This window comes from Pezoporus wallicus, unplaced genomic scaffold (genome assembly GCF_028554395.1).
Source record: "Pezoporus wallicus isolate ANWC-B61680 ecotype Strahan unplaced genomic scaffold, APGP_CSIRO_Pwel_v1 scaffold_13239, whole genome shotgun sequence".
In the NCBI taxonomy this organism is placed as follows: domain Eukaryota; kingdom Metazoa; phylum Chordata; class Aves; order Psittaciformes; family Psittacidae; genus Pezoporus; species Pezoporus wallicus.
This window is the reverse complement of record NW_026642052.1, coordinates 4,166,815-4,186,820: the sequence shown is the minus strand read 5'-3', so window position 1 is coordinate 4,186,820 and position 20,006 is coordinate 4,166,815. Positions and strand designations below refer to the sequence as shown.

Here is a 20,006-nt window from a genome sequence, read left to right as displayed (position 1 = left end):
AAAATAGCAGCACAGAAAAGTGACAATTTTTTACCAGTGTTAGAAAAACAAACTGGTCAGACAGGCTTACGCTGAGCTCTAAATGCATGGCCCATGAGTCCACAATTTGGACCTGAGGTGAGCGTGGTTGGTATTTCAGCCAGATGAGCAGCACACTGTGGAGAGCCAGTAGCGTAGCAAGTTAAAAATAAACTGGTGGCAAGATAGACAGATTTGAAGATATGAATTAAAAAAAGGACATCATCTCCCTGTGCACAGTATGGAGGAGATGTGCAGAGGGGCACAAGGAAGGCTGAAGAAGAGGCCGGGGAGTGCAAAGTGTGGTGTGGGCAAGGCAAAGCTGCTGTGGAGAGGGGCAGACCCTAACAGCCAAAATGAGAAATGAGCAGAGAGTGGAGAATGTGGGAGAGAAGGTGGGGGTGGAAAAGGGGGGGCTGTGTGGTAACAGGGGAAATAGGGGGTCGATTTTAAGTATGTCTCTCTTATCCATTGTCAGGGTCAAACATCTTTATTCACCAACTGTGGAAAACTTTGCTGAGAGTTCTTCAGATAATTAATACACGGGCAGAAAAAATACTCTAATACTCCCTCTGTGTGTTCCTAGAACAGGTCAATATGGGGAAATGCAGTTTTAGATTTCTTATGTTGTTCTCTGAAGTTGCTACAGAAATTAAGATATGGTCCTCTAAAAATATTGGATCAATAGGTCTACTCAACAAGTGTCAGAGGTCTATTCTGAAAGCAAGTCAATAGTCAATAACAATTACTAATATTGTCACTCAGCAAGATTTGCTGAGTTGAAAACCTATTGCCAGAATGCTGCATTTCTCAGCTTTTATTCTGATTAAATGTATTAGTTACCTGGAGTTCTGCCTTTAAAATCTCCAGAGACTCACAACTTGCCTCTTTGAGGTGCTGCAAGACTTTCTCCTGATGGTGCTCCTTCAGTGCTTTTCTGCAAACTTACTGAGCCACAGAAACACTTTGTGAATGGACCCCAATGTAAACACGTTCACTTACATGTACAGAGAGTTGAATACTAATTAAAGCTTATTTCCCTGAGTCCCAGAGTACTTTACTGCTGAAACTAAGAATTATTAGCTTATAGGTAATTATGTTCATTTCCAGTCAAAAGTCTTTTATCCTATCATTATTGTTTAATATTTGCTTATGGAAGACACAGGGTCAAAAAAGAATAGCATGTGAGATACAAAGCTGAGAAATTAAATTATTAAGACTTAGTTGTCTAGATTTTTGAACATATGCATCAAACCAGTGTAACTCTTTAGTTAATGGGAAGAATGGTGCTGCTCAGTCATTGCCTGCTTTTCCCTCCCAAGATATACTTGGTCACCAGTTTCCTTACATCAGAGAAGACTTTATCTCCCTGAGATGAAATGTGGCACCAGTTGTACAAAAGCAGCTCTGTGTAGCAGTGTCAGGTTCCCTGGATGCCACAAACAGCTGGGTTTGTGATGGCTACCGTCTGGAGGAAAGAGAGGAGCCCCTGGGACCCTCTTAACACCCCCTTCTTAACCTCAGATATCCCCCTCTTAACCTCACCTGGACAGAATACCATACAAAGCCTTAGCTGCTTTCATGCTGCAGGCAAGCAGGATGTTTTATTTGATGGCAGCAACTAAAAATATCCTTAAGCATGCAAGGTATTTTAACTACAGCACAGTTAATCACGTATGAAGGTTTGCGTTCTTCGTGGTGTGAGGTGACGTCAAGCAAGACAATGAGCACCAGAAGCGTGACTCCTGCAAGAGGCTTAAATACCTGCCTGTGCTTCTGTGATAACACATTACAATAACTCGACTTGAGAACATCCTCAGTTGTTTTTGTAATGTCGCACAGCACGCAAGATGTTTCTTATGTCTTTAAAAACTTCTTGCACAGTTCACCAAAACCTAAATGAGGAGTCTGTATTTTTTTTTTGACAGTCTAAGCAACTGGATACCTATCCAACACAGCCAATGGAACCTAAAAAGCTCATCCAAAAATAGACGATCTGAATTGTTCTTTGCAGTCCAATGATCATGTCATTTATACATCCATTGACCATGAATGGGAATATAGACACCTAATTCACAGTGGAACATAATCCAAGGATCTTAATCCGAGACCTGAATCCCTTCTCTATTTTCCGTTGAACAAGTAGGAAGGATAATATTTTCAGTACAAGTAGGTACTGTAGCAGAAGTTGCCCTGCAGAGAGTCTGCTTTAAACACACCTTCATCTGTACTGTATTCTTGCCTAGTAATCTTAAACAGGACGTTGCTACTACAGTCCGTGGACTCAAGTAATATTGCCAGTCTTTCATTCCTTACCCAGGTTCATCAAGAGGAACTGGAATTCCTCGCTGCTTGATTCAAAGCAATATATTATTGACAGCTTTTAAAATAGGGAGACTTCTTAAAATGGTGGTGCATTGGAATATGAGTTGTGGTTTGGGTCAGATGTAGCCTGCCAAGTCTCATCTATCTTAAACAGCCACCTGCAGGAATACACGCATTTATTGATCTCTGAGTTTCTTTGTAAATATTTTCTCTTAAAAGAAGAAGTACTTATTTTTAGAAGAACTTACTTATTTTTAGAAGTAATTTATTACGTTCCTTTCTAGGATAGGTGAGGCTGGAGGTAGACAAGTGTCATGAGACTTCTGCTTAAAACATTAAAGATTGTTTGGAGGGAGCAAATGCATCATAAAATCAGATATTTGCTCCTCTGTTTTATACAATTAATCCATCTGTTGGTGGATTTCACAAGACCTGCCAGCTGCTACTGACATTCAGGTGGTAGCAGGTCAGATTTCTTAATCATTTATCAAATACAATTTTCTTTTCAAGCACAGACTTTGCACCTCTCATCGTAGTCTACTGCAGCTAAATTTTGCATATACTAAATCAATAAAACTACCCAGAAGTGGAAGCATACACTGAACATCAAAGCTCACTTCACTGTGGAACATATTCAGCCTTCTCTCAGGGATATGTTCTGGTTGTATTATGGAGTCTGAGGGGGTCAATTTGAGGAATAAAGGCCCAAATATTTATACCCATGGTTCTCATGTCATGACCATGAGACAACAGGAGTTAATGGCAGTGGTGAGGGAGATGGAGAGTATGACATTCATGCTAGCATTTGGGGTTTCAGATCAGAGTGAACAAGGCAGCATTACTGATTTCTATTTGCTGGTCTACAGCCCTTCTCCCTGCTATATGTACTGCTGAAACTTGAATCAGCAGAAAATGTCCCTAATGGGAAGATTCACTGCTGCAATGAAGGGGTGACTGTCCAGGCACTAGCTGAAAACCTGAAACCTTTGGAAGTTGCTGGCACCTTTGCTGGCCTGCACATGAAGTTCACCATGCTGAACTGTACTTTAACTGCCAGCCAGGTTGGCTGTAATTAATTGCACTATGGTACGGAGGAAGGAGACATTATTAAACAATGTGATATTATTGTGGAGGCTGCTGTTTTAATGGGCATCTGATGGACTTTTACATATAGAAGTTAGTAGGAATTTTAAGACAAATTGTAAGAATATGATGCAGTAATTACACAGCATGAATAGTGGCTGAGTTAAGCACAAGTGTATATTGTACGTTTTGTATATTTTCAGTTGAAAAATTGAATATATTGGTTTATATTTTATTTTTGAGTTTGCCTGATAAGCTGAGCAAACTTGGGGATATCTGATACATCTGAATGGATCTATTCTGTATTTTATGCAGTGAAAAACAAAGTAGCAGCTATATGAATTTCAGTCACTGCAGAACACCACATTTTCTATGCTAGCTTTTTACAGCAAAGCCAAATATGCTTCTCAATAACAATGCTCTCCTGATTTATCTTTAGGCAGAAGACAAATGTCATCAATTTCTTCTCTCATTTAGTTTCACACATGGATTTCTGCCTGTGTAAACTGGAAGAGGGGCTATGCCTTTTACTAGAAAGGGTCTGCTACTTGTGTAATTGCTGGCAGAGTACATTCTCCCCCTTATTCCTAGCCAAAATCTCTCACATGGTATCATGGAAGGAAGCATTACCATTGCAATGTGTATGCTTTCTAGGTGGACCAGATAATTCTTTCCAAATGCCATATTCCAGTTAGCATCTAGTGAGTTGTGCATTTCCTATGGTTATCAGGGATGTCACCTCTACTTGAAAGCTGCAGGGGTATAACCCTTCTACTAGTATACGCAGAAGGTCTCAGCAGTACTTGATGCTACAACACAGAAAAGATCAAAGTCATCAGCTGGGAGGTTATCAAAAATTACTGCTATGTGGTGATTCTGCATGATTCCTCCATGTGATCTGGAGAAGCGTTTGGCTGAAAAGACTTTTTACTTGAAGTGTAGTGGGGTTTCGGTACCATCACAGTGTTGACAGTTGTTCAAGATTCCCCTTAGAGATACCCAAAAGTCCAAGAGTTGTAGTCATGTCTAGTGTTAGCATTAGAAAGCAGTTCTAGCAAAGGAAGCGGCACATTTGTCTTTACTTTGACTCCTTCAGGCAAGATGAAAACTAACCATCAATTGCCTGCCAAGTCATTTGCGCTGTTAAATGTTCACTTGGAACAGAACCACTGTGTCCAGAAGTGAATCCTGGATAACACAGTCTGTGCTTTGTTATGTAAAAGCTCAGTTTACATGGCCACGGTGGTATTTTCCAATCCCAGTCTCTGAGACATACAATGCAACAGAGAGAAGGCAAAGTACAGGTTCACATTCTCCTTTGGACATATGCTTTTATAGCATATAAGAACCTTCACTTATTTTTCTTGCTATTGCAGTATGTAATCAAATCTGTGATACAGTCATATTGGATCTTCAGAAAGAACAGTGTCATGAAACATTCTGTGTTTAATATTTTATTCTTAATTTAGCATCTCTGCAAATTCAGGAGCTGAACCTAGCCAACGAAGACTATCATCTGCCTACATGTACTCAGACATGTAAAGTATAGGAGTCATGTTTTAAAAAGTTCATTTTCTTCAATCTGGAATAATAATGTCTACTGCAACTATTTCTCTAAGCTAAAATTGACAAATACAGTGTTTCTGAAGACCACTGTCCATTCAGTCAAATGTAGATATCGTTACTGCCACCTATTGTTACAAATAGAAAATTGAAGATATTTTCATGATCATACTTCTCCACATAGAAATAAAATTGGAAAATAACAAGCATGTTCCAGTTGAGGTATTTGTAAATAAGCATGTTTTGGTGCCTTCTTTGACAGCTTTATTTTCAGAGCTACATAAAATTGGTTTGTATAAGCACTAAGAAAATCCAAGATCTTCATGGACACCTAGTAAAAATAATACTAAACTAAACAGGAATCAGAGGCACCACAGAGCTTAGCATCACAGTAACAGATTTCTATATATATGGGTACTACAATCCCAAGATTTGAGCCAGGTGTCCAGACACTCTTTAAAGGAACATAAGAAAAGGTAAGATCTTCAGAGGCCTTCATTAGTGAGGGCATTTTCACTTGTCAAAATTATTACAGCAGCTATATTTTGCACACATACTAGAAAATGATCTTGTTGCCACACAGAAGGAAAAGGCTCCAAAATGAAATAAAGGACTGAATTATAGGATTCTGATTAGTATCATATGAATGCATGCTAACAGATAATTAGTTGGAAGTAGTTATGGATTTTTTACCTCTGCATTAAAGCCCCAGGAGTAGGAATTGCAGGGAAAAATGAAAGATTTCAAATAAAAATGACAATTTTAAATAGGAAAACCCAATAAAAAGATTTTTCTTGCCAGGCTTACTGAGTGGTTGAGTACCTCAGGTTTGTGAATAATGCATCACAGGCTGTATTAGAACAAAATTACACATTTATGATTGGTGGTAAATACATTATTTGGGTTTGCATGTATAGAATCTCATAAAAATGTTTCAGTTTTACGGAATGATTTTCAGATCCTGAAACCCTTACTTGTTTCACACAGATTTCTCTGGAATTCTATTAATTTCTAGATCTAGAAGTTGTCTTAATGACTCTTGTGAAATTTGAACATATGATTAAAGTATCATAAAACTATTAAAACACTGTGATGAAACCAGGTTACCTTTCAAGTTGTACTGTTTGTTAGTCTGAGCCTTTCCTGAAGGACAGTTAATTTTTCTGAGACGTCCAATATCTATCCATCCACACACATATATTTATTTGAAAAGAAAATCGCAGTCTTCTAGTGGAAGTTGGTGATTCTCAAACTGTATCTGGTGAATCACTGCAAAACTACAACTTTGGCTGCATGCCTTATTTGGAGTCTGAAACACAGATTTTTTATTCCCCCGGATGGGAACAGGGCTGACTAAGTCAGTCCCGCTGGGCAGAACTTAGACCAATTAATGTTTTACATTTTAGGCTTTTTGACATTTTAGACCAAACCAGGACACTAGAAGCGATGCCCTTTGACATTGTGAGTCCTCTGTGTATAACAGGCTCCAGAAAGTGCAAATGGAAATGGCTGAGTTGATGAAATGAATTGTTGTGCCCTTTGCTTCTCAGAAGATAAATTTATGCATGGACGTCCTGGTGCAAAACAGCAGGTTTTTTTGCTTTTAAGCAGAATTAGTGGATCTCAGCTGTGCTGGAGTTTTCTTTTTTCTCAAGAGAGAAATAGCTAAAAATGTACATACCTTTTTTATTTATTCCTATAAATATCTCAGACAGCTAAAGCCACGCAACAATAAATTACCTGTGTAACTTGTCTCTGTTAATATGTAAAGATCAGAACCAGCACATTAATTTTTCATCATCTCGATCACTTGTTTCTGCATTTACTGTCTCTGTAAATATGTAAAGATCAGAACCAGCACATTAATTTTTCATCATCTCGATCACTTGTTTCTGCATTTACTGTCCACACCAGTAGTGGCTTTTATTGACAGACATTGTTTCCTCATTCCTGTTTTAGTCAGACACCATGAAGTGTGAAAACCTATTTGATTATCCTTGTGGCTTGGCTGTCAGATGTGGTGCCTTGAGGAAACACCTCCAGATTTGTACAAACAGGCATCCACAAGATGTACTTTTCTTTACAGGTCTCTCATAGTCTAATACTACATCTTCTTGGCTAATTTCCAATTTTACTGAAGTCTTTAAATTTCAAAATTACAGTGATTCACAGGGTCATGACACAGCATTCATTAGAGCAGGAACGTATGGCTCTGGGAGTCTTTTTATGAAAGGACAGTAAGTGGCAGCAATTACTGGTGAGATGTGATGGGTATGTGAACTGGCAATCAGGGGTCTCAGGCAGTCAAAAGTCTTTCATTCCTAGCCATCTGATAGGAAATAGCAATAAATAACTCTGAGATTCTTATTATGATTTTGTTTTCATATAATTGAACTTTTCTCGAAACTAAGGAGGATGCTAGTAAGGAACAAAAAGCTAAAAGATAAATGAGTGATGAGGTGCTGATGAATGGAAGAAAGGATGCATCAGACTTCATTAAGACAGTTTCTTGATAGGTACTCTGCACAGCTCAGCTCTGGAGAATGTATCATTTCTGTGCTGCCCTTACAGAAGGAAAACACCTCTGACCAAATTAATCTCTTGCCTCTATAGCATATATTGACATTTCCTTCATCTGAAGCTTCAACAAATTTGCCATGAGAAAACCTCACTATGTATGCACTCACTTTCTTTTATACCTTGGATATGTGTATTATTTTTAAATCTAGATATCACATAGGAAGGAAATAAGGTCCCTATCTGTGAAAATCAGAATTTATTCAACCTTCCATAATTAGGAGAAACCTCTTTATGATGTATGTTATGGTTCACTTCAGTGTTCTGATATAGTGATAAGTCTCATGTGAACTTGAATAATCCATAGCTGAAAGTTTTATTTCCCAACTTATTGCCATTTTTACAGCTGTTAAGAACTGCTATGCAGCTAATATTAATCCTAGTAAAAATTGTCCAAAGATACTCATGCTACATTAGTTTATTATTATGTAGCAGATATATGTTTGTGATCTAATGTGAAACATTGGCGTGACTGACTAAACCTAAATAAACCCTAATAAAAAAAATAAAAGGCTCTCATCAGGTATATTCTGTAGTATATAAATATTATATACTACTACTATATATTCTGTAATATACAATTATATATGAGGAATTAATTGAAAATAATTTAATATTTGAGACAATCAGGTAAACTGAGTTTACCAGAATTATCCCTGCATGATTTCAGGTTGCTATCCAGAAGTTCTTGCTCTTTGTTGTGATTTTTTTTTAATGTTAGCACATCTTCTGAACTTAACAGTTGCATCTAATAGTCAATGCAGACTTCTGGTCTTCATACAGCATTGCCTGTATCCAAGAATACAACCAATGCTCACTTTAAGTCATGAGTGTTTGGACTATTTTGACAAAGAGAAGGCAAAGGGGATTGGGAAGGTCATTGTAGGTTAAAAACTATTTAATGTGACTTTCTGTGATCTTAGCATAATTTTTCCCCCCCAGTGAAAACAGTAACTTCAAATGCCTGTTTCTGCATAAGGCAAAAAAATATTAAGATAAAATAACAGCTGCATAATTAGGGAAAAAGCCTTTAAGCTCAGCATTTCAAGGTTTATCCTACACAACATACACTTAGATTGTCAGCACTAATGAGAAAAGAGTATGAGAAAAACTTTGTTAAGATTGAAACTATGCCTGCTGAAGCCAATGTGATCCTTCCATTGACTTCAAGGGCCTTTGCTGGATCTTGCTTCTTTTGCACCCTTATGAGAATCCAAAATCCATCTAATTTCTCTGTTGCGTATTTTGAAATGATCACTGAGAAAAAAACCCATAACATACTGCAAATGTATAGGCTACCTTAACTATAAGGCAATTAATTTTAGGGATACACAAATATGGGCTCACCACAGAACGAGCCAAGCATATATTGTAAGTCATGGAGTTTTATTTCAGTAGGCTCTAGACATTACCACTCCCCCTGGGGGAGGTTCATTAGGGGCTGTAGTGCTGCATATGGTTTATAGGAAGCTACTTGATTGCTGCTCCTCACCTGAAGGGTGGAGGAAGCCCTCTTTTCTCCCTGCAGAACTTGTCTATACATAAAGGATCGTGGGGAAAAAAATCAGGTTGGAAGGGACCTCAGGAAGTCCCTAGTCTAACCTTCTGCTTAAAGCATGATCAGATATGACAGACCAGTCTTCCCAGGGATTCACGTAGTCATATCTTGATAAACTCCAGGGATGATGACCACACAACCCCTCTGGGCAGCCTATTCCACTGCTTTTCTGTCCTTATGGTCAAAGATTTCCTTTATATCCACTCTGAGCCTTCCCTTGTTTCAACTTACCCTGTTGTTCTTATGCTAGATTCTGACCTCTGAATGAAAGTGAGTACCTGTCTTTTATCTATTCAAATAAAAGCATTTAAAAGCTGCTTTTAAAAATCTAAGACTTAATTTCATGAGTTTGTACACAACTGAGTTTTCTTTGTACATTGCCTTTGGTTAATGGAGAGTTGAAAGCTGAACAGTTCTCATTCAGAGAAAACCAGCCATTGTTAAAAAGTGAAAATACTCCTAATAAGTCATGCTGGTAAAACTGCTATCAGCTAAAATACTCATAGACATTACTGTGGGATTCTAGAGGCTCAGGAGGATGGAAATGGGCTAATACATTAGATCCTGCTCTGAAGCAGCAATGCAAAGAATGAAATCTGTCAGACATAAAGTTGAAAGAATGTACTTTGGATTTTTGCTGATACCAACTTAGGGGTAGGGGTTATTACACATATGAATTCAGACCCATCCAGTGCTGTTATAGTTGGAAAATTTCTTCTGACAATTTAAAAAGCTGTTTGGACTGGCAAAGAAAAGCTGCTCCTGTGTTGGAAACACAGGGAATCTTTGCATAAAATAAGGAGAAAATACAGGCAAAAGCAAAGAAATTGCAAATTTAAACATGGCAGAAACTAGCACTGTGGTGTTTGGATGTTTGCTGCAAAATATGAAAGCAGAATAAAACAGATGGGCAGAGTTAGTTTTTCAATTCTCACAGGTTTAAGGGAAAGCATAGATCTTGTGTTTGGCATTATTACAATGTGTTTCAAAAAGGTGAAGGGAAGACAGCATCTGTACTTGCTGTAGAATTGCTTTCCTAAATCAATTAGATTAATCTTAGCTGGAGGAACTCTAGCCAGTAGTTCTGTTATTCCCATCAATGGCTAAATCTTTGTTTAAGCCTCTGCAGCATTTTTGCGCAATTATGTCTTGTAGTAATCAACTTGAGTTTAATTCTCAGTTGTATAAATAAAAACCCTGTTTGTTTAGTTCAGTTTTATGAAATATGAACCTTGCTTTCATTTTCCAAAAGCAAATAGAAAAGTTCTAATGACCATCTAGATACTATTTATTATTCGATACGCCTGTCACATCGCATCTTGCAGACCTCTTCTGTTAACTAAACAAAATTAATCTATTTGTTCTTTACTCTCAGGGAATTTTTTGTTCAGCCGTCTCCAGATCTTTTAATTTTTTATGGTTTTCCTTTAGATGCTACGAAATCAGGTAATCTGAAAAACCTACCTTTGTTTTAAATTACAGCATAACACCTTTATTTTCAATATTTTTCTGCAACCTGCTTAGAATTATTTGTTGTCAATGTGAAGTGGTAGTCAATGAACCAGCTACTACTTTTTTTCCTTCACAAAGCTGGGCAATTCATAGTTGACTTCCCCAACCACACACCTTTCACTTCTAGATTGATGTTTCAAGTCCAATTCTTATCAATAGAGTTCAAAAGTTACAATGTCCTCTTTGCTAATTTGAAGCAGTCCACGTGAAACGTTTTTTGGAAATTGGTCTGAATTTCAGGTTTTAGAGCTAAAGGCATCATCACATGTTTTTCAGTCTTCTGTCTAAGAGTACTTGACCTGCATAAAGAACAGAAAAATGTGACCTCTAGAAGGTTATATATGATCATGAATCCTGATGATTAAATCATATTCTCCTTTTCTGATGTATACATATAATATGTGTCTATTCTCAATTTTATCTGGCACTGTCTATATAATTACCTTGTTTTGCTCACTCTTACTGAGATTTCTGAGTCATTTTTAGGGGAAATAATCATCCTTTTACCGCCTCACATAGCTAATAAAATAATGTGTTAGACCTCTCCTCTTCTCTAATCTATAGAGACCCAGCTCCCTCAGTCTTTCCTCATAAGGGAGATGCTCCACTCCCTTAATCATCTTTGTTGCCCTGCGCTGTTGTCCAGCAGGTCCCTGTCCTTCTTGAACTGAGGGGCCCAGAACTGGACACAATATTCCAAATGGGGTCTCACCAGGGCAGAGTAGAGGGGAAGGAGGACCTCTCTCGACCTACTAACCACCCCCTTCTAATACACCCCAGGATGCCATTGGCCTTCTTAGCCACAAGGGCACAGTGTTGGCTCATGGTCATCCTGTCGTCCACTAGGACCCCCAGGTCCCTCTCCCCTACACTGCTCTCTAACAGGTCGTTTCCCAACCTATACTGGAACCTGGGGTTGTTCCTGCCCAGATGCAGGACTCTACACTTTCCCTTGTTATATTTCATCAAGTTATTCCCTGCCCAACTCTCCAGCCTGTCCAGGTCTCGTTGGATGGCAGCACAGCCTTCTGGCGTGTCAGCCACTCCTCCCAGCTTAGTGTCATCAGCAAACTTGCTGATAGTACACTCAATTCCCTCATCTAAATCGTTGATGAATATATTAAATAATACCGGTCCCAGTACTGACCCTTGAGGCACTCCACTAGTTACAGGCCTCCAACAAGACTCAGCCCCATAGACTACAACTCTCTAGCTTCTCTCCTTCAGCCAGTTCGCAGTCCACCTCACTACCTGATCATCCAGTCCACACTTCCTCAATTTAAGCTGTGAGGATGCTGTGGGAGACTGTGTCAAATGCTTTGCTGAAGTCAAGGTAGACCACATCCACCGCTCTGCCATCATCCATCCACTGTGTTATTTCCTCATAAAAGGCTAAGAGATTGGTCAAACATGATTTCCCCCTGGTGAAGCCATGTTGACTGCCCCTCATAACCCTGTTATCCTTGATATGCCTTAAGATGGCACCAAGGATAAGGTGTTCCATCACTTTCCCAGGGATGGAGGTGAGGCTGACCGGTCTATAGTTACCCGAGTCCTCCTTCTTGCCCTTTTTGAAGACCGGAGTGACATTTGCTTTCCTCCAGTCCTCAGGCACCTCTCCCGTTTCCCAAGACTTGGTAAAGATGATGGAGAGCGGTCTAGCAATGACTTCCGCCAGTTCCCTCAGCACCCGCGGGTGCATCCCATCTGGACCCATGGATTTATGGATGTCCAGATTGCTCAACTGATCTCTAACCCATTCCTCATCGACTAAGGCAAACTGTTCCGTTGACCTGACTTCATCTAAGGTCTCAGGGGTACAGGGCTCTTCAGGACTGCCTGCAGCAGAGTAGACAGAGACAAAGAAGGCATTCAGTAACTCTGCCATCTCTGTATCTTCTGTCACCAGGGCACCCATCCCGTTCATCAGTGGGCCTACATTGCCTCTGGTGTTAGTTTTGTCTGCCATGTATTTGAAAAAGCTCTTTTTGCTGTCCTTGACCCTTCTCGCCAGGTTTAAATCTAAGGATGCCTTAGTCCTCCTAGCTGCCTTCCTACATCCTCTAGCAGCAGCCTTATATTCCTCCCAAGTGGCCAGCCCCTCCTTCCATGACCTGTAAACTCTCCTCTTCCACTTGAGCATACCCAGCAATTCCCTATTTAGCCACGCAGGTCTCTTGGCCCTCTTCCTTGACTTCCTACGTGTCAGGATGCTCCGATCTTGAGCACGGAAAAAGCAATCCTTGAATGTCAACCAACTATCTTGGGCCCCTTTACCTTCAAGCAGCCTTGCCCAGGTCTCATTAGTCTTTCATGAACTTTCTTGTAGCCAAAAGGAGGGGGAATAAGAACGATGGCTAAATTTGAGCTTGCATACATTATTTTTCATAGACTTACAGACTAATTCAGGCTGGAAGACACCTCCAGAGGCCTCTAGTCTAATGTCCTGCCCAAAACAGCATCAGCTTCAGATCAGACCACGTTGCTTGGGGTTTATCCATTCAGGTCTTGAAAACGCCCAAGGATGAAGACTACACAACTCTGCTTCTTAATTTAGAAATCTGCTTCTACCCCACTTAGTAACACCAGAAAAAAACATTGATGGACACAGTAATTAAAGCTGCAGATACTTGAACCTAAGTAATTTATTATCATTCAGTTCAAAGAACTCTGGGATATGTGGTGAACATGAGCCACATTCATGGTTTTCTTCCCTGCAGAGGGAATATGTTCAAACACTGAATGCTTACTCAGCCTAGATATTATAGAAGATACAATTATATTATTAATCATTCTTTCCTACTCGGGAATTATAAGCAGCACCTTCTTACTGTACTTTCATCCTTCGTGCAGCTTTATTTTGACATTTGTAACTAAGGCAATTTGAAGAATGCTAGAAATCGTTTCACAGGCAATATCAACAAGTGACAATTAAACTGTGATTTTTTTTCCAGTTTTTCTCATTTTTCTGCACCCCTGAGTTTCTTGGGCCAACTGTTCTGTTAGTTTTGACTGGTCCTGTCACTGAGCAAAGACTTTGAAGGTTTCTCTACTCCCATTTTTGTGTTGCTCTGATTTTGTTGTGTATAAAGAGTTGGAGCAGCACCGGTACAGACTGTGAAATTGTTTATGAAATCAATGTTAAGGACACTGCCATAGCTCTGCTGGTCATTGCTTGGTGAATGGTTAGAGGGTAGCCCAGGGGTCTTCTGTATCCAAACTATGAGTGAGTTTGCTCCTTTCAAAAGTCCTTCAGTTTCCCTTATGAGATGATTTAAGATACTTGTATTATGAAATGAGTGTTTCAATTCATTCTCTTAGCTAGGGATATGCATAACAAGAAAACCCTGAAGTTAAGATGCTGAATTTCACACCCTGTTGTTTGAACATACTTGCTAAGGGGAAATATGTTATCTGAAGAATTGATGTGTAGTCAAAACAGAATTCTACTTGCTTAACATGTTTGAATTTAAACTGCCTAACTTTAAGAGGATCTATATTTTGAATCCAGCTTCCCACATAAACAGTATTTTTACCATTTAAATAAATTTAACTACTGTATTTGTTTAAAGAAACTAGCTGGGTTTTGTATAACAGATGCTGGAAGCCCTCTATTTTGAATATATCCAGTAACTTTAATTGCAATGCCCCTAGACCTGCAGTCTTCCCCTTGGCTGTGTTGGACGCTCCCTGCCCTGCACTTAGCAAGCAGTGGTCAGTGTGAGGGCAGACCAGTGGTCTTGTTGCTCTGGATTCTTTCAATAAACTGCCTCTGGAGAGGAGAGCTTTTAGTGGCATGCTGTAAACTGGGGACAATCATATAACAGAGTGCTGCTGGAAAGCATGTTCTTCACAGTGACGCTGAACTTTGCTTTCACATGCCATGTGAATCTGTGCATCACGCACCTCTCCAGGCATGTGATCCCAAACCAGCAGCATGTTACTTAAAAAATTTGGTCATCTTCTGACTTAAGGTAGCTCATGACTTTTACTTGCTGTAAAAGCAGTTTAAAGTAGCCTGTTTTGAGATCTGAGACACAGTTATGAGTCTATCAAGTTGCCCCAGGGATTGAGGGGTTGGGCTGCTCTGTGCAAAGGGATATACAGTTGTACCTGCCCCCAACTACTGTCCTGCCTCTGAGCAAAATGAGGAAAGTTGGCAGAGCCACAGTGGGGAAAATCCCTTAGGTGGGAAAGACCTTATGGTCTGTGTGCATCTGCACCAAGTATCAGCCACTGCCTGAATTAGTCACAGAAATATAAGCACAGAGCTAATTTTAATACTCAACTTTCTGAATATTACAGATGCAACTGCATGAAGAATATATTTGATGATACACACAGCTGTCTTTTCTGGCACAATAAAAAGTATAGTCTATTTAATGGCGCAACACCATACCAGATATTCAAATTATTTAAAACCATCTTCTTGAAGAAAGCACAGAAAAGGAACAGTCTTGTAATGAACAATCTCTGGGTGCATTGTTATACACATGACAGTAGCTCATAGCACTGAATTTCTCCTTTTTCATCAGCATTATTCTCAGTGAAACACTAATGGTTGTACCATTCCAATTCTTATTTTCTTCAACTGGGAAAACCAGTTTGGAGTGATGATGAATGTAACACTGATTTTAGGAAGCCACAAAGGCCCTGATGTACTTGGGTGTGACCCCTGTTGTTTTCACCCACATGAGAAGTGCACAAGTCAGACTGTGCTTGCTAAACTTTGTGAAGACAAAGTTTAAAATGCTTTTATAAAGTTTTAAAATATTAAGTTCAAGAGACTAAACTATGACACGCTTATTTCCATTGAGAGTCACTGGTGTATTTTCAAGATGTGGATCAACCACCAATATTCTTCAGCATGAAAGTACAATTCCAACTCTTATCAGAAAATGGTTATCAAAAACCAGAGATTGTTGATAACAGCTGAACAGTAGCTGTTCCAAAACTGTCTCATCAATTGAGAGATTAGATGGCACATTATATATAAAAATGTATAGATTTTCCTACAATAATTCAACCAGAGAAGTTTTATAATATAAGCAAAGATATTTAATTCTACAGTTCACCTGTAACTCACAACTTCACTCATGTGAAATGAGGGCAAGGAAAGGTTTTGATATCGTAAATGATATAATAAGTCAGAGTTTGGAGGTTTGTGGGTGATGTGGGCTTTAGGAGAGATTTCTCCTTTTATTACACATATAACTAGAACTGCTACTGAATCAGACAATTATAGATAACCTGTAAGCTGCACAGAAAAAATACAGTATTTCTCACCGATATATCAGTATAAATTTAAATGTCTGTTCCAGATGGTAATTCCTAGAGAGATCCTTTTCCTTACACAAACAAATCCACATTATTTCCAAATGTGCAGGGAATGATTCAAAGTAATTTCTTATTTGTCCCACGTTTCTCCAGCTGCTGCTACACAAATTGTAAACACAATCTTAGTGTACTTCACAATTTCATATGATTGTCAGGATGGGCTACACAGTGTGGAATTCAGAATAGTAAAGTGTAAGCTGCATTATTTCTCAATGAGGGTGTGGAGTTGGAGTGATAAGTGAGCTCGTTTCATGCAAGCAATATACATATCATAATTGGTATTGCTATCTTATTCCTGTATGATATTTGCTTCAGAAGTCATTCTGATGTTACACATTTTCCTCTTGCAACATTTCAGTTTTCTTTATTCTATTTGCAGGTGCATTTGAAAAAAAAAAACTCTGTTAGAAAATCTAAGTATGTGTTAGCATGTATTTCAGTCAGGAAAGGATTTTCTAGGAAATGTTTAAATTGGAATGATCAAGCTATCCTTTAGCGAAAAGAAATTGCACTGGTGGAAGTGTTTGGAGTTCATTTGCAGATTCATTCAACAGCTTATTTTGTCAGTTTATAGTCCCTTGTCTTTTGAGATTAGTGGAAAATGCAGCCCAAGCAGCAAATGCTCAAGGTAGACTGATGCATCTCCCACTCCGGCAATGCTGCACCAAGAACACAGCTTCAAAACTGTATAAAGTGCAAGCTGGCAGGGAAAAGGCAGGGCCCCCCAATACCTCTGCATCGCAGTCACTAAGCTGTAGGGTGAGGCAAACCAGGGATGAATCCAGGCTGGCAAAGGGAAGAAATGAGTTTGATCCAGAACGGCTCTTCATTATGAGCAATGATGCTGGACCAAAAAAGTGGGTGGGAAGAGCCATCTCCATCCATCCTGACAGCAGCATGAATGTAGGTCAATGGAAACGATCCTGAAAGTACAGCTGTCTAGGGTGATGTTGTTCCCTTGTGCCAAGAATGATAGAGTTGAGCTGATGTTTCACCACATCATGAACTCCATCTTCCCTTAGCCCTGCTCCTTTCCTCAGCATTGTACCTGCCATTACAGACAGACAAGTGGGGATTTGAGGGCTAAAAGGAATGCTGCTTGACTTATCCAATTAGCATAAGACAGCTAGCAGGACTGTACAGTATGTGAATGATCATGCATGTGAGCATGGCCGATTAGTGGGGTCTGGCAGAAAAAGGAGATCACCGATGTTTCCAATTAAATGATTTCTTGGGTCTGTCAAATGCGGAGTCCCCGAGGCAATCAGGCACCTCCTAGATGCAAATCTTCCATCTTCTTGTTCCCGCTGCTATAAAGAATAAAGCACATAATCTTGAAAACCAAATCCATGTCAATGCTAACCATCTGAATACAAAACCACATGAAATGGAAACCTAGAAAGCCTCTTTATTATGCATGTTTTCTCAGGGCAGTAAAGAGATGTAGATAAAAATCATTTGCCTTAATGTGTGATATGGTTTTCATTGGTTTTATAATGATTTAAGTGACTTAGACCTCATACCCAGATGGGCAAAACTTTGAAATTGTGGGTTTTCTTTGGGTATGAAAAGTAATGCATTCCTTTCCTCATCTTACAGGGACATCAAACCTGACAACATACTACTGGATGAGCATGGTAAGTGAATATTGGCTGCTTTCTCTAAGATCTCTCTAATTCTTGAGATCTCAGTGACAGGCTTTTACATCCTTTGTACATCAACTTCAGGTGTTGATTCCTACCTAAATCTGGACTTCCTTTGCAAAGGCTGTCTGTCCACCTTGAGGGTTTTGTAATTTCCTCTTCTACTGATAAAAGCTACTCTGATATTTGCAAGATGTGAAGAAGAAAAAATTTAGTGTGTATTGACATGTCGAGATCACCAGAGACACCTGGTAAAAAGAAGTTAATATTTTATTAACAGGATTACTGTGAATCCCTATAACCCCTTTTTAGGGGTCTACAAGTAGAACAGTACTAAGCACTTATTTTCTCTTTTAGAACTTGTGAATGGCTAAGAAATTTCATAGAGCAAATTATTACTCATGTAGATCTCTGAAATTGCTTTCCTAAATTTAGATATGGAATTTAGAAATTTACCTCTAAGTCTGCAAATATTTTATGACTCTGCATATTCTGGTTTAAATAGCATAAAAAAATTATGCTATTTAATTATAAAACATAATCCGCTTTGAACTTTCAATACTGATTCCATGATCTCAAACAAAAAAAGTGTGGTATGAAAAAAAAGCAGCTAATTTCTTGAAATTTAAATCTGACACATACAAGCTATCTATGAAGTATTTTGCTAAAACCTCGTGCATCTTTTCTCAATTATTCATAGGAAGAACATGAGAAAATGCAGGTAAAGAAGGCCTTGTATCAGTCAGAACAGAAATGTGTACCAGAGAAAGACTAAATAGAAAAAGGAGATGTATGTTTGCTACTGCAGGAAACTCTTGTTGTGCTTTGTTCCCCACAGAATTTGATTAAAAGGAGTTAATCTTTGAGAAAATATAAACTTGAAACGATGCCAACATTAGCATTATTTTTCAAAACCCATTGCAGGGTTGCTGTGTATACCAGTTAAAGTTGATTAAAGAGGTAACATTGCAAACAGCTGGAGTTTGTCCCTGGGAATATGGAAGCCAACAAAGCTAAATAATTTTGGAGTTTTAAACCATTTAGAACTTCAGGAATTTAATGTCTCAGACCCATCAAGGTTAACATTCCCCAGACACTGATACCAGCAAATAAGCATGAAACAGAAATCTCTTGTCTTTAAATCCTGGGTGAATTAAAGATGTCAAAGGCAACATGAAATTACTATGAGTGTGTTAAATCTCTGATTGACAGCCTTTGAAGTAAGATTGCTCTTATCTCTCCTTGCCCCTCATCAAGGTCAATTATGGCACACAATTACGCTCTCGCTAGAGCTTTCCTATGGGGGCTCAAGTACTGCAGAGTAGAAGCTACACCAGAGTGAGCGGTATGCTGCAAAATGAAGGTCTTTTGGTGATTATAAGTTGTTCAGCAACAAAATTATCTGCAGACAGCATGAAAATTTGGGGATGGATAGCCCCTTTTCCGCAAAGCAGCAGAATATTGCTCCCTTATAGCACACCTGCAGACAGGTGGTGAAACAACCATGCTGCTCCAGACTTGCAGACAGACCTTGGTCAGCAGAATTAATCAGCTCGTGGATCCTTGCTTCACAGACCTGTTATGTGGATAAGGGTCTACACACCTCAACTCACTAAATGAAGGGACACTAATTGAACAGATGTCTGTATCCTACTTGTCATCACAGGCTTCTTTTACAGATAACTGAAAGACAAAGACACGTTTTAGGTAATCTGATCTATTTTGGATGTGTGCACTATACGTCAGTGTCTATTTCTGTTTAGTGACTAATACCAAAATGTTTTGAGTAAAGATACAGATACCCACCATACAGATGTACATTTTGCAAGATGAAGGCTATCCTTGAAGTCTATAAAAGCTTTTATTAATCTGCAACATTGTAAATCATTGGATTTCACCTAATGGAAAAATGTGTTGAATAATATGTACACCATATATATGCTGTAGAGGAAGCGTAACAAATTAACCTAGTATGAGGCTAACCAGGTGCACAGGAAAGAGCTTTATTTTAGCCTGTGGCCTCTGATATGGCAGAACAGTTTCCTGTATGCTTGACTTTACCTCTAGGTCTTTCTTACAGTTCATTAAACAAGCTGTGCTTACACAAGGTATTATGGAATTGGATATGCACAACATTTAGGACTGTGATTTTGTCTTAGTGAGCTATATATCTTTGACTTCACTGAAGAAACCTATTTTGGCTGAATTGTAGTGGTATGCCATTCACATTGCCTTACATCTTTAAGCAGTTAAATAAACTGACTTTCATAACATATACCAGGATTATAGATCATAGATATTTCTGATCGTTAACACTAATTTCACTGCAGTTTATCTCTACAGTTTAGGGAACATAACTCAGGAATACAGAAGTAGTGAAACAGGAAATT

At 38.9% G+C, this 20,006-nt stretch overlaps 1 protein-coding gene across 1 annotated transcript in view; it reads left to right on the top strand.

The window, feature by feature from the left end:
• Nucleotides 1-20,006, top strand: part of STK32B (serine/threonine kinase 32B) — a 164,938-nt gene that overhangs the window by 96,916 nt on the left and 48,016 nt on the right. Inside the window, exon 5 of the mRNA XM_057426764.1 lies at nucleotides 17,573-17,610. Within this exon, the coding sequence (XP_057282747.1) occupies nucleotides 17,573-17,610 (38 nt within the window). The remainder of the gene's footprint in view (nucleotides 1-17,572; nucleotides 17,611-20,006) is intronic.